Source organism: Copadichromis virginalis, linkage group LG2 (genome assembly GCF_057382275.1).
Source record: "Copadichromis virginalis isolate Kocher_CV1m ecotype Utaka linkage group LG2, C_Virginalis_male_GT1.1, whole genome shotgun sequence".
NCBI classification, from domain to species: domain Eukaryota; kingdom Metazoa; phylum Chordata; class Actinopteri; order Cichliformes; family Cichlidae; genus Copadichromis; species Copadichromis virginalis.
The window spans coordinates 18,145,421-18,160,466 of record NC_140619.1 but is presented as its reverse complement, the minus strand read 5'-3'; the positions used below and the strand labels follow the sequence as shown (position 1 = coordinate 18,160,466).

Genomic DNA, 15,046 nt, shown 5'->3' with positions numbered 1-15,046 from the left:
GGGGCAAGCTGCGTTTCTACTCTGAAGCATTTTCCACTTTTACTGCGAAAAGAAAAAATACATTAAAAAACTGAAACAAGAAACTCTGAAAACTGAAAATCAAAAACAAAACTGAATAAACAACAAAACCTGTAAAACATGATGAGGCTTACCTGCACTGCTCTCACCTGGCCTCACACTGACGTCACACTCAGACGTGCAGCTCTGCTTCAGTCCTCAGAAACTAACTAGTGAGAAACTATCTCCATCTTCCCGAGCGGTTAGCAGCTGATAAGCAGACTTCCCGTCTGTGGCTGATGCAGAAGTTTAGGGCGTTGTTCATGTCTGATGCTCCACACGAGCTCAGGCTCAGATGGCCTCTGTGTGCCCTGCAGAGCACAGCAGGAACATCTGGAAGGAATCATAAAGCAGGAGCTTGAAGAAAATTAAAAATTCAGAGCAAGAAGAAAAGACGACAACACTGCACAAAATAAAACCTGAGAAGGGTCAAAGGTCACCTGCAAAAGAGCAAACTGGACTTTAGCTGCTCTGAAAGGAATCAGTGGCTCTCAGGTCACTAAAACAACCTCATGTACTGCATTTACATGCACAGGTAAGAGTTTATACAGTAGTGAGATATTTCAGGACGACTGATCTCATCACAAACACTCATGACGCTTCAGCAGGTCTGCTCCAAAGCAGGGCACCAGCAGCGCCACCTGTCTGATTTACCTGAAGCCACACACACACCTGTGAGCTGCTGTCGGTCAGACTGAGCCCACCTGCATGTACTGACGGTGTCCAGCAGGGGGCTCAGTCTGACCGCCTGCTGCTGCTCATTCACGTTGCACTGTTACAGCTGACATCCACAACCTGTCGGTGATCAATAAGCGATCGATATCGTCGTCGTTGTTACTATTAGCTCCGCCTCTCTGCAGCTATCGCGACAGCTGATCCAAATCTCAGCTACAAAACATGAAGCCCGGGCCCCTCAGTGTGCGCCTGCGCAGTTCTCGCTGATCGGAGAGACGGAGACGGGGCTCGATCCTCCGCAGCGCGCAGCTTTCACCGGCGACAAACCGGAAAAAACACCGAGCACGAGCCAAATCCTCTCACGAGCATTTCATCGAACCTCTGGGGGAGCGCGGCGAGCGGGAGCCCGCCGGTGTGTCTGCTTGCACCTGGCGGCAGACGGCGGAGGCTCAGTCACTGTTAACGGAACCGCAGGCGGCTGCAGTCCGCTGAAAACGAACTATTCTGCCCCGACCTCCGAGCTACCATCCGGGCTCCAACCAGCGCAAGGCTCCGGGATGCAAACACCAGATATTGGCCTGCTGCTGATGCTCCGACCTTCCAGATGTCCGAGCTGCACCTTCCAGCCTGAACCCAGAGATTAACGAACACGAGCTCACATCTGGAGACAAAGGATCATCTGGAGGACAAAAGAGGAATAACACATCATCCTCTGGAGAGCCAACCGGGAAACAGCATCCGGAGGATTAATGTAAACAAAGAGACCAACATCTGGAGGACAGACTCTCAGTGACAGGTGAGAGCCCGCGTCTCGTTCACGGTGATAAATGACAAATCCACAGTGCTGAGGACTTCCTGTTTCCTAAAGCAGAGGAAGCTCCCAAGCCGTTGCTGCTGCCCGGCTCATAAACTTTGTTTCTCTTTCTCACAGTTTGGATGTGACCAGGAGACGCTGTGAGGATGCGGACCCGTCTCCCCCTCCCACCGGTCCTGGTCCTGGTCCCGGTCCTGGTCCTGGTCCCGGTCCCGGTGCAGGCTCGCTCTGTGTCAGCAGGGCGCTCTGACACAAACATGGTGGTGGAGGAGTCTGTGAGCGCTACAGTGAATGCGACGGTGCTGGACGGGCGAGGAAACGCCATCCATGTGATTAGCAGCGATGACGGGAAGTATGGACAGAACTCCCCCAAGGTCGACACCAGGGGTGTGATCGTCGCACCTGCACCGCATCACGGAGGTATCTGAGCACACACACCTGTCACCTGCAGTGTCAGTAAAATGAATGCTGAGTGGACGTTTCCACATACTTCTGGTCAGAGTCAGCCCTCATTTGGTTATGTTTTGTAGGAAAATACATGGAAACACAGTAAATGAGGCAAAAACTTCATGTACTTTTGTAACGAGTTTGAAAGTGAATATTTGGTGTGAGCAGCTTCATCCTTCAGCTCTCTGAGCAGGATCTTCAGGAGAGGTTCTTCAAGGACATTCAAAGCTCTCTGGATGTTTCTGCCTTGTTGTGTCCTCTGTCAGGATGACCCCACAATGCTTCAGTGAAGTTTACAGTGATGCTGAGCTCCAGGCTATGGGGAGGCCCATCCATGACCGATACTGTTCATGGCACTTTTCATAATTCATGAGTTTATCAAAAATCTCCAACACCACTGACTGACCTGCAGCTGAAACCATGACCTCCACCGTGCCTCACAGATGGCTGCAGACAGTGGGAACACCTCCTGATCTCCTCGTACACACTGACCATGATGTGGATCCATCTGTCCAGCAGACCTGTTCCTCTGGTCTTCAGTCCAGTTCTCGTCATTTTCCCGTTTCCCTTCATTAAGAACGTCTTCCTGACAGCTGTCCATCACTGAGACATTTCTGATGAGGCTTCAGTGAACAGTCGACGATTGGCTGAAGGTCCAGATCATCTCTGAGCTCTCTGTTATTTTTTATAGACTAATAATATAATTTAAATCAGGTTCTTTGATCAAATGGGAGGACCAGCTGATCGAACACGAGCCGTGTTTTGTAGCTGGCTGTTATCAGAAGTTCATCCATTCATTGGATGTGGGTGTTCTGCCTCCACGGTGGAATAATTGTACAGCACACATTTTGGATTTTGGAGGCTTTCAAGCGTAAGGACTCTGTGCGACTGAGGCATGGTGGTGGTAGCTTCATGGTCTGGGCTGTCAGTGGTTCAGGTACAGGAGGAACACCTCAATATTCTCATCAACAGCTACTCGGTCGAAGCTTGGACACAGTTGGGTGTTCCAATAGGACGATGATCCCAGGCACACGTTTGGATAAAGAAGGCTAACGTTCAGCTTCTTAAGGGGGAGTGTAAGTGCACTTGGTTCTCAGCCACAAAGGTGGAGGGCAGACTCTGAGTTTGGCAGGGGTTCCTGGCTCAAGGAGTTCGGTCACTACAGGGGAACAGGAGATTGACAGAAGGAGTAATGTGGTGTGATGTGGATGCTGTACTGGTCTAAGGTGGTGCAGACTGAACTGGGTGTGAAGGTGTAGCTGTTTAGTTACCTCCCAGTGTATTAGGGCAGGGCGATATCGCTAAAAATGTTTATCGCAATATATATTTGAAAATTTGCGATAACTATATAACTGATGATATAATCGACGCGAGACAGAATACTTTACAACTCTGCAACCTTATTAGTGCAAAAAAACCCATCCATGTATTTTACTTAAACAAGCAGCTATTTTTATATAGAAATGTTATATAGAAATGTAACAGTGCAAATACAAATTCCTTGCTGACAGTTTAACCAAAAGGCACTTCCAGTGGAAACGGGCCGACATATCCTCAGCATAACCATGTAGAATATCCACAAAACTTAAGAAGAGGTTATACACACACAATACGGGAATATTATGTTGAAGCACAGTACGTATTACTCCGCGAGGCTCCTGCCTACGATAGCTGTAATGCTCCGACAAGCCGAGCGGTGCGGCTACGTAGCTTAGCAAAGTCGTACTAAAACATTTTTGAGCGCCGTGTACATAAAATCAGTTCGGTAATAACAACGGCCCGCTAGCATGCTCTACCAAAAATAGTGCTTTGCTGTGTATCTGATGGACGAAAGCTAAACCTGTTCCACACCACGGAAGTTGCAGCATTTTTACAAACAAATTATGGTTCATCTGTTTCATTCAACGATCCACTTTCGCTCTTCTCATTCTCCGCTAACATTTCATTTTCTGCCTAACATTACATCGGTATTACCGTGAATGGTATGATATGGCCCAGTCCAACAGTGTATGTCCCTACCCCCACCTGTCACCACCAGGTGAGTAGCGACCAAAATGCAGATATCAGAGATACAACAGCTTCCTCTGAAGGCTGTGTGCGCTTGAAGACAGGTGAGGAGTTTTCAGGAGTTTTCAGGTGCTGCTTGTCCACGCTGACAGGAAGCAATTTAAAAACACCCTCATTCAGCTGAACACAGGAAAAGAGGCCAAATGTAAAGGTAGCTCAGAGCCTCGGTATGAGCAACGCATCAAAGCTGTTCAGGAGAGAAAGAGAAAAGGTGGATGTGGCCTAACCCACTGATGGAGGATCCTGGAAGTTACTCTGATTATCTCTTTGTTTCAGAAAAAGTTGTGAGTTTAAGAGAAGCTGATTTGTTGTTTTCTTTGCCGTCAGAGTAATCAGCCAAATTCAGCGACACACACCAACATTCACTGTCAACAAAAACACACACACACACCATCCACTCCATCAGCTGCTCCCATGAACACTAGGAAGCAGCTGATGAAGTGGATTGTGCGTGTGTGTGTGTGTGTGTGTGTGTGCGTGCGTGCGTGTGCATGCATGTGTGTGTATGTGCACGTGTGTGTGAGACACTGCAGAGGTTTTCTGGCTGCTGAAGGTCGGAGAGTCTCTGCTCCGAAGTGTCAGATTACAGTCAGATGGTCCAAGGACACTGCAGCTGCTGGATGGAGCGCCAACACAGACACAGACTCACACACACAGACCTTCATGTCACTATAACTGTGACCAATCAGACGTGTAACAAAGTAAAATAACTGAGTTCAGTGTTTTTCCAGCTCAAACCACAGCAGCAGCTGAATGCAGCCGTTCCACAATAAAGACAATAACACAGTAGGGCTGGGCTATATCATACCGTTCACGGTAACACCGGTGTAATGTTGGGCAACGATAAGAAAATGAAATATCGCGATAGAATATGGGTAAAACGCGCATGCGCAGTGCCTTTGTTTACATACGCACATGACGGTGACGCAGAATGAGAAGAGTGAAAGCGGATCATTGAATGAAACGGATGAAGCAGAACTGGTTTGTAAAAATGCTGCAACTTCAGTGGTGTGGAACTGGTTTAGCTTTCATCCCTCAGATACACAACAAAGCACTATTTTTGGTAGCACATGCTAGCAGGCCGTCGTTATTACCGTGTTTGGAAAATACGGCACACTTAAAATTAATCCTTTGATTTTTCTGAAAATCTACAGTGTCCCTTATAATCCCGTGTGCCTTATGTATGAATTCTGGTTGTGTTTACTGACCTCGAAATGATTTTATGTACATGGCGCTCGAAAATCTGTCGCACCGCTTGATGGATTGTTGGAGCATTACGGCTATCGTAGGCAGGAGCCTGGCGAAGTGATACATACTGTGCTTCAACATAATATTACTGTATTGTGTGTGTATAACCTCTTTTTAAGTTTTGTGGATATTCTACATGGTTATGCTGAGGATATGTCGGCCGGTTTCCACTGGAAATACCTTTTGGTTAAACTGTCAGCAAGGAATTTGCATTTGCACTGTTAAATTTTTATATAACTTTAATGCACTTAAAAAAGCTGCTTGTGTAAGTGAAAATATATTGATTTTTTGGGGGGGGTTTTGCACTAATAAAGTTGAGGAGTTGTAAAGTATTTTGTCTCGTGTCAATTATATTGTCAGTTATATCGTTATCGCAAATTTTCGAATGTATATCGTGATAAATATTTTTGGTCATATCGCCCTGCTCTATAACACAGAGAAAAGCATGTTGGAGCACCTGCTAGTGAAACCTGAGCTGAGTTCAAAGTTCACGGTACAGCTGCTGCACATCTCCTTGGTTCTGTTAAAATCAATGAGGTACTATAAGTGCTACAAAATGTCATCTTCTTGTCTGTCCATGTGTGTAAAGTCTGGTCAGCTGATTTAAACCAGCCTATAGCGTGCTCTGTCCCCACGAGGACTGGACTCACACAGGTGGGCTGTCAGCTGACTCCCATGATCCTCTGCAGCAGGCCGACTTTCAGATTCACTCCTTTGAGGAGTTTCATGACATTCGATTCACGTAATCAACTCCCAGAAAATAAAAATAACTGAAAACCTTGGGAAAACCTCAAAAAGTCTGAAGTTGACCCAGCGGGGGTGGGGCACCACACGTGGGTCTGAGCCTACAGATCGGCTGATTTTTGTTGTTTTCATTATAGAGAACGATCAGCTTCACATGAACATCTGAAGTGATTGACCCGTAATGTGTCGACATGCCTGTTTTGGGGTTTCATGTGTTTTAACTGATGACACGCGGATCAGCAGCCAGCTTTGTTCTTGTTATTATTGTTTATGTATTGATTAATCTGAAGTCTCAGTGTTTTTATTGATCATCGTTGTTTGATCTGGGAAAATTCACTCGATTAAAGATGAGTTATTGATCGAATGTTGAGCAGCTCACCTTTGAGTCGTTTTAGTTACACTTCATTAAACTGACTTTGGTTTCCTCTCAGTGGTCGACCGGCAAGGATGCGACCCAAACACTCACTTCCTGGTCCCGCCCCGCAGTGTCCACTGGGTGGCGCTGATGCAGAGAGGTAACTGCACCTTTAAGGAGAAGATCTTGAAGGCAGCTGCGTACAACGCCACGGCCGTCCTCATCTACAACAACTCCCCAGAGTACACCGTCAAGATGGGACACGAAGGTCAGAGCGCTCACCGCACGAGCCAATCAGAGATGAGCGTTCACACACACAAGCATATTACTCATCTGAACAGGTGAAACGTTTACCTGAGTGTTTGCTTCACACTGCAAAGATGGACGTATTCTCCACCCTCTGGTTTGTGAAGCACCTCCACATTTAGTCGTGTGTGCAGAGCTATGAGCTAAAGCTAGCTAGCTTTGTTAAACTGGCATAGCTGCAGACAGAGCAGGGAAGTATCAAAGTATTTGTACTTCCTCACTGTACTTCTGCATATCTGTGCTTTACTTGAGTATTTATTTTTCAGATAACTTTTGACTTCTACTTCCTTCAAACTAAATGTTTCTATCACATCAACAAACATCAGCACACAAACTGTTTGTGTGCAGTTTGACTCATAATGTGTTGCAGCTGCAGATTTCAATTCAATTCAATTCAATTTTATTTATATAGCGCCAAATCACAACAAAAGTCGCCTCAAGGCGCTTCATAGATACAGAGAAAAACCCAACAATCATATGACCCCCTATGAGCAAGCACTTTGGCGACAGTGGGAAGGAAAAACTCCCTTTTAACAGGAAGAAACCTCCGGCAGAACCAGGCTCAGGGAGGGGCGGCCATCTGCTGCGACCGGTTGGGGTGAGATTTCACAGGAAGAGCTAACTTCACTCAGGGAAGAAAGACAGGAGAAGAAGAAGAGAGCTTAGAGTTAAAGGGAAGGATGCTCACTTACAGCTCTATATGATGGGATGTTATATTTCTGTCTTTTGTCCTGCAAAACAAACTGAGCTGACGTGTGAGTCAGAGGCTGCATGAAACTTTTCTGCAGTTTGGTGAATGACAAACGGCTTAGTTGGTGAATTTACAGTAAAGCTCCGTGTTGGACGGCACACAGTGGATGTGGTGATCAGAGTTAGCTTACATGAGTTTTAGCAGAGATGAAGCTAAGCTGATGATGCTTAGATTCAGTCATTAAATCCCACCATCATGCTAACTTTGTATAAACTGTGTACTGTTGGTGTGGGGACTGAAGCATTGGGTTACATCCTGTTCAGTTGTGTACATCCACAAAGAGCTGCAGCAGCAGGTCAGCTGGTCACAGCCTGGACATGATTATTGAGCCAGGCGTAGAGGCAAAGTAAAAGTACTTGAGTACAGATCTCGTACACTTTCACTTTGACTTCAACTTTTATCAGAGTATTTTGTAACACCAGTATCAGTACTTGTACTTCAGTACAGAATCGCCATACTTTTGGCTACAGAGACCAAAGAGCGGCAAAGCTTTAACGACTTACTGTGGTCCCCCTGGTGGACGTTAGAGGAACTGCAGGCTTTGGTGCTGGAGTGATGGCTTCACTTATCTGGAGCTGGTTGGTGTTGGCGTAGCCCTCCGCCCCCTCATCAGAGCGCGGCCATGTCTGCGTGTAAAAAAGACGCCATGGCGGCAACAAGGACGCTGGTGTCCAGGTGTCAGGGCGCCTACAGCGATATCAGCGAAACAAAATTTCTGCTGTTTGAGTTCATAGCTCAAGCTCGTGTGCCACAATGTGATGGCATGCTGGGGTCACTGATCCTAGCATATTGATTTATTGGTCGCAGGATGGACTCACATCAGAGTGTTTCTGTTCATTAAAGTCTGACACTGGTTTGTGCTGCAGCATCGTCCCTCAGAGATGTTCAGGTAAGTGACGACTGCCGGGCGGGGGGTGGAGTCGATGTTCAGTCTAAATATAGATCAACGTGTCATTCGAGGCTGAGGTCACTGTGACCTCACACTCTGTGTGTGGGACAGAGCGAGGTGATGATGGGGAGAAACATCAGCACGAAGAGATCAACAGACAAAGAAACAAATTACAAAGCTGATGTCCAATTAGAGTTTCAGAAAACACAAACAGGAAGTACTCCATGTTAAGAACAGATTATTTATCTCGATTGTTGGGTGGTGTAAAAATAAATTAGACCCAACCGTGCTGGTCACGTGTGCACTGAGCTGATCGGCGTGATGCGTGCTGCCTTCTGAACGTCCTGGTCTTTTGTATGAGCTTAGATTTCAGCTGGTCTGAGATCAGGGTTTACAGTGTTATGTTGGGCTGATTCGATAATCTGACCTGGAGTCTGGGTTTAACAAACATCGAGCAGTTTTTAACAGAAGAACTGCGACGCCGTGTTTAAATGATCTGAAGCGTCTGAGCAGAGACCGTCACCAGAGTAACTGCTGTGTTTAAGCGCTCATGATACACATGCTTTTGTTTTTGCAAACACTTTTAAACTTGTAATGTGTGGTCAACCCATTAAAGCCAGTATACCCAGTACACTTTACTGTATGACTGTTAACACGGCGTCCCCGTCCCTGCTGCCACCCTGTTTCTGATTCTGTTTGCAGGCACGGGTGACATCGTGGCGGTGATGATCACAGAGGCATACGGTAAAGAGATCCTGGCCCACCTTGAGCGGAACATGACGGTTCTGGTCTCCGTGGTTGTTGGTCAGCGCGGGCCCACCAAGAACATCAACCGAGGCTCGCTGGTCTTCGTCTCCATCTCCTTCATCATCCTCATGATCATTTCGTCAGCTTGGCTCATCTTTCACTTCATCCAGAAGATCCGCTACACGAGCACTCGCGACCGCAGCCAGGTAACACGTTAGCCGCGGGCTGATGCTACATTCAGGTACCAGAGTCTGTGATATCCGCTGATGTGAGTGTTGTCCTCCTCCTCCTGTGAAGACTCTGAGCTTCCAGGATTTCTGCTCCTGAGCGGAGAGAGAAGCACTGTCTGATAAACAGTCTGTCGGGCTCTTCAGCAATCGATCGCCCTGATCTCACTCAGTCCAGCTGGAGAAACCTTCTTCAGACACTTCCTGTTGTCACTTTGAGATCCTTCCTTCACCTCATCAGTATTTCCTGCGATGATCAATCAGCCCTCTGAAGGGTTAACTTTCTTCTTTACTGTATTTCTGTACCAGCTGACCGCCCCTCTTCTCATGTTCTGCTCCCCCGATGTTCTCCTGGGACTTTTGTTCATATAGTTTGATTCGTTTTCCACCTCCAACATGGCCCTGCCTGCCATGTTGGTGTTTCCAAACCGGAGCCGTGTTTGTTTGGAGACCAGCAGTTTCCTTCACGGTGTGCTTCATGAAAGCATTCTTCATTTGACACACATTTACAGCTGTTACTCAGATGTTCTTCTTTTTTGGTGTTTCCTGCCTCATCTTTCACTGGCCCTTTGAAGAACAAAGGGCCAGTGAAAGTCAGTCTTTCTGTAGAAGAGCAGACTCTGAGTCCAGGTAGCTTCAGAAGAACACATTTGCTCAGAGGTTCACTGACTGACTTGGTAAAGATGAAGTTTGTTTAGTCGTGTGACTCTGATCAGAACACATTTCACAAAGAATCAAAACCCAAATCCTGGAAATGTTTGTGACTCTAACACTCTGTCCTCTCACTCTGTCAGCATCGTCTTGGAGATGCAGCGAAGAAAGCCATCGGAAAGCTGAAGACGAGGACGGTGAAAAAAGGAGACAAGGTGAGCACATGTGTTGGCTGTTTCTCCTTCACATGTGATGTAGGACCCGTGAATGAGGTTCCGAAACCCAGAAGGTTAAATTTACGTGAGCTTTCAGGCAGCGAGTGACTGCCTCTGCAGAGCTGTAATACATGGAAAGAGAGCTGATGGAGCAGAACTGTCTGAAAAAGGTTTTTGCTCGATGAAGTTTCCACCTCACTCGTTCATAGACAATGAGCTCAGCGTCTGGATCCTTCACATCCTCGTTCTTTGAATGCAGCATGTGAACATCTGGTTTCCTCACAGCCGTTTGGTTAACGTGTCGCTGACGTTCAGATGAAAGAGCAATGATGTTGTTCAGAGGAGAAACATAAATCAGAAAGACTTCTAACTGCGAGCCACTATCACAGAGGTAGGGAACGTTAGTCCTCGAGAGCGGGTGTCCTGCAGGTTTTAGATCTCACCCTGGGTCAGCACACCTGAATCACATGATTAGTTCATTACCAGGCCTCTGGAGAACTTCAACACATGTTGAGGAGGTCATTTAGTCATTTAAGCCAGCTGTGTTGGATCAATGACACATCTAAAACCTGCAGGAAACAGCCCTCGAGGCCTGGAGTTCCCCACCCCTGCACTATCAGAACCAGCAGAGACAACATCACAGCAAAGCTCTGACCTGTTTCCTGTGTGTGTGTGTGTGTGTGTGTGTGTGTGTGTGTGTGTGTGTGTGTGTGTGTAGGACACAGAGTCAAACCACTGTGCAGTGTGTATCGAAGTGTACCAGCTGAACGATGTGGTTCGAATCCTGCCCTGCAAGTGAGTCTGACCTTGTTGCTGCAGGCTCTCCAGTCTCAGACCAGTCTGGCTCTGTAATTAAAAGTGTTTTATGAACTCTTCCTCGTTCTGTCTGCTATGTCTAATGTCGTGCTGATAACACGTAGCGTGATGTTTTTTGATAACACGCCTGTGTCTTTGCAGACACGTCTTTCATAAAGCGTGCGTGGACCCCTGGCTGAAGGAGCACTGCACCTGCCCCATGTGCAAACTGAACATCCTCAAAGCTCTCGGCATCACGGTGAGTCCTCGCTGACACATGGGCATGTTTGACACACAAAAACAGAGACACCCAGATGTGTTGTAATCCAAACCAGCGTTCACACCAGGCTGACGTGCCCTCACCGTACACCAAGCTTGGCTAACGTGAGAAACTGGGTCTGTTGCGGATGGTTGCAGCTGAACTCGGTATTATTTCGATGTCTTTCTGCTGATAGGGTAGATTTTACAGTGAGGTAACAGAAATGTGAGTTAGGTAAAGAGACCAACATTTCCTCACTGTTTGCATTTATGTGCATTTTTCTATTAAATGTTAAAGAGTTTTAACTTTATCCACGTTTTGCTTGTAGTTGAATGACTTTGTCTGCATTTCTGAGCTCTTTGTCTTGTTCACGGAGACAGTTCTGGGCTTGAACATTAAGGTCAATGTCTGAGGTGGAAATGTGAAGGATAGCAGATGTGTGATCGTCACTGTTTCATCACTGAGAAAGTTTTTCTCCAAAGAGAGTTAATGTCTCCTGACGTGTGGACAGTTCTCCTCTCTGGGACAAAAAAATAAAAACAGCACCAGTCTTCAGCATTGCTGATTTTTAGATTTGACATTTTGAACACCTGCCAGTTTGTCCCGTTCCAGCCTCCGACTCTACAAACACACCTGCATGATCACGTTCCTCCCTGCAGTCCTTTCACTGAGTGCATTGCTGCCAGCTCCTCACAGTCTTGAGCTCTTTGGTTATCCCTCACGTGGGCGGCGTCACAGACATCGCAGCTCTCGTCCAGAGCTAGCGTCCGCTTTATTTTTCAGCTGGAGCTCCAGATCTCCTGCAGTGTCATCAGTCCACCTGAAGAGGCACGATCTAAAATGCTTCTTTTTAACATGACAGAGTCCACCGAACGCTCTTTGATAAACTCTGAGAATAACCTGTTGTTCTTTTAAGAAAAGATAAAGCTGGTCCAGACTGCTCCATGTGAAGCTGCAGTTTTGGTAGCAAAGGTTCAGTTTTCCATTCCTGCTTTGCTTCGATTAAGTTCTTGTGATTCACTGCGTTGAACCAATATTCAGACTGTAGCAATCTGCTGTCTGCACACAGCGTTACTTCACTGAATACCTACTGTCTCATCAAAAACTCTAAATTCATCTTTGTAGGCTGACAAATATCGTGCGCATTTACAGTAAAGCTGTATTCATGAGCAAACGTAAATATTTTTATTGTAAAAAGCACATTGCTTTTAAAAGCATCAAAGTTGTGATGCTTTGTCCAATAAAACTGCAAAAAACAGTAAGCCTTTCTCTAACTGAAATGGGACAAACTGCATATGTGCACGTTTATTTATCCCACTCATCAGCTACAACAGGAAGTCAGGAGAGTCGAAATGACATTTGGATTGAAGAAGAGCAACGTGGTTTTGTTTTTTTGTTTTTTATCCTTTTAGGGGTATTTGAGAGTGTACAATAGCTTTTCCAACCAGCCCATGTGTGTTTTGTGGACTTTGAGAATGCGTTTGACCGCATCTCTTGCTACACTCTGTGATGTTGTTTCAGGAATTTGGGGTATCCGGCTTGTTATTACAGGCCACTAAGTCCCTGTACAACCGTAGCAAGACTTTGGTTTGCACTGTCAATTATAACTCAGACTTGTTAAGTATCTGAAGTGTAAAGAAGGAGATGATGGATGGATGATGGATGGATGGTAGAACACTGGAATTCGTGCATTTGTCTGTTTTAGTTTGATCAATTATAGGAAATATTCTTGCTTAAATATGTATTTAGACACAGAACTTTTCCCTTTGTTAAGCCCTGGAAATAAAAGTGCAGGCTGCATCAATGATGCAACGCAGTGTTTCTGAAGAAGAAAATTTCCATCTATAAGACATCAGGTGTGTCTGAATTATACCTGGGAGTGACTGCCTCTGTCTGTCCTCAGACCAGTGTTCCCTGTGTGGACAGCGTTGTGTTGGATGTGGATCGCCTCGGTGCCAGTCAGGCACCTGGCAACCAGAGGGCGCCCCTTAGTGACAGCAACCAGCCATCCATCAGCCTGGAGCCACTCAGCCCCACCCATTCTGAGGCCACGCCCAGAACACCTGCCGATATCACTATCGCCGTGACCAGTAAGTGACACAACAACATCTGTAATTCACTGTCACTGCAAATAAATGTTCTAGGCAAGTAAAAGACAACTTCATGTGGATGTAGAGCAACAAGTTTACAGTGCAACTGAGCAACGTTATCCAGCAACCAAAGTAAAACTGAAAAGTAAAGAGTTATGCGTCTGCATCTGCTGCTGAGTGAATTAACTCTGATGGACGTTCTTCTGTCCTTCCAGGCGGCGGTCGCTTCTTCAGCAGGAACTCCATGTCTCCTCGCAGCGTCGTCTGTGAGATGGAGCTTCCGGATATACAGGCTTCGCTCGACCTCTACGATGACAACAAGTCCTGAGACTGGTTGTCATGGTTACTGCCCTCCAGCAACAACACCATTCCAGTTGCTGAGAGATGTAGGACATTTTATGGACACAGGAAGTCTTCATATAGTGTTTCCTGTTTCAGGGGCGTGCGGGCGGGGGGGGGCGGGGGGGGGGGGGCGTTGAATCTGATCTTTAACCATCATTTATTCTACCAGATTTTCTACAAACTGAACACATCCGGGTCTGAATCTGGGTCTCGATCCTGGTCTGGATCCCACTCTTGAATTAGAGATTCTCGTGTTTGTTTGTTTTTTCCTAGTAGAGGGAAACTAGAAGACGTGGAAGCAAACAAATCAGCCTGAACTGAACCAGAGCACCTGAATCCAGACTTCCTGCCCACATCTCTGTGTTCAGGCATAGCTCTGGCTGACTGATGGTGACATCATTAACAGGCTCCTGAACCCTGTAAAGACCTGGACCTGGACCACAACTTTTTCTTGTTTGTAAGTGCTGAATGAGATCTGTAGTCCTCTGTGTCCCTGGACAGAACAAGAGCCAGATGAAATTCTGGACCCGGATCTGGACCTGAACACTAGACCTGGACCCTAAACAATCATGTGGACTTTAATAGTGTTAACTATTAACTCCCTGTAGCAAAAAAATAATTAAAGAAAAATTTAATAATGATCCAGTTTGTCTGTAGATCAAGCGATGTTATATTAAAGGACTGATCCACCACTTCAGGAAACCTCCCAGTGGGTGTGGCGTTCCTCAGGAAACCGTTCTGGGTCTTCTGTCCTCAGATTTAAAGAACAACGCAGCATTTTCAGAAACCTCACGTTCCCGTCTCAGAGATGGGTAAAGATGAGGAATTTAATTCAATCCAACCTATGATGTTAGCATAGTTTAGCACAGAGGCTGAAGCCGAGGGGAAACTGTTAGCCTGCTGTAGACCGTGACAGACTAAATCTAACGTGGACACCGAACACTTCTAAGAAGTTGGAGGTTTTCATTATTTTTCAACTATAATGTGATGCACATACTGTTTAGTCACTATTAATACGGGTACATCAGTCATCCTGATCAACAGTAAGCAGGCTGCTGAGCTGCTAACTAATACTAACAAATGCTGATCATTGCTAACATGTCTGTACAGTAAAGACTGGAGGTCCTGAAGTGAGGGACTGCTCCGTTAATGTGTATTAAACAGCTTCTGAATTACTCATTCTGTTATTCTAACAATAATAATAATCAGTATATAAACAGCATAATACAATCTGTAACCTGACTGATCGATCAGTATTATCTCTGAAGTGACCTGAAGTCCTGCAGGACGCTCAGCTGCTAACTGTCTCTCTGTCTTTGTCTCTTTGTTTCATGGTGGTGGTGATGAAGAAGGACGTGGCGCTTTTA

At 46.1% G+C, this 15,046-nt stretch overlaps 1 protein-coding gene across 1 annotated transcript; it reads left to right on the top strand.

Annotated features, from left to right (window-relative positions):
- Positions 1-824: 824 nt before the first annotated feature.
- On the top strand, positions 825-13,798 carry rnf130 (ring finger protein 130). The gene is made up of 9 exons (XM_085472327.1): positions 825-1,528; positions 1,664-1,966; positions 6,484-6,675; positions 9,056-9,306; positions 10,122-10,193; positions 10,912-10,988; positions 11,151-11,247; positions 13,151-13,337; positions 13,553-13,798. The coding sequence occupies exons 2-9, from the start codon at positions 1,693-1,695 to the stop codon at positions 13,663-13,665; spliced, it is 1,263 nt and encodes a 420-aa protein (XP_085328453.1). The 5' UTR covers positions 825-1,528; positions 1,664-1,692; the 3' UTR covers positions 13,666-13,798.
- The last annotated feature ends 1,248 nt before the right edge of the window (positions 13,799-15,046 follow it).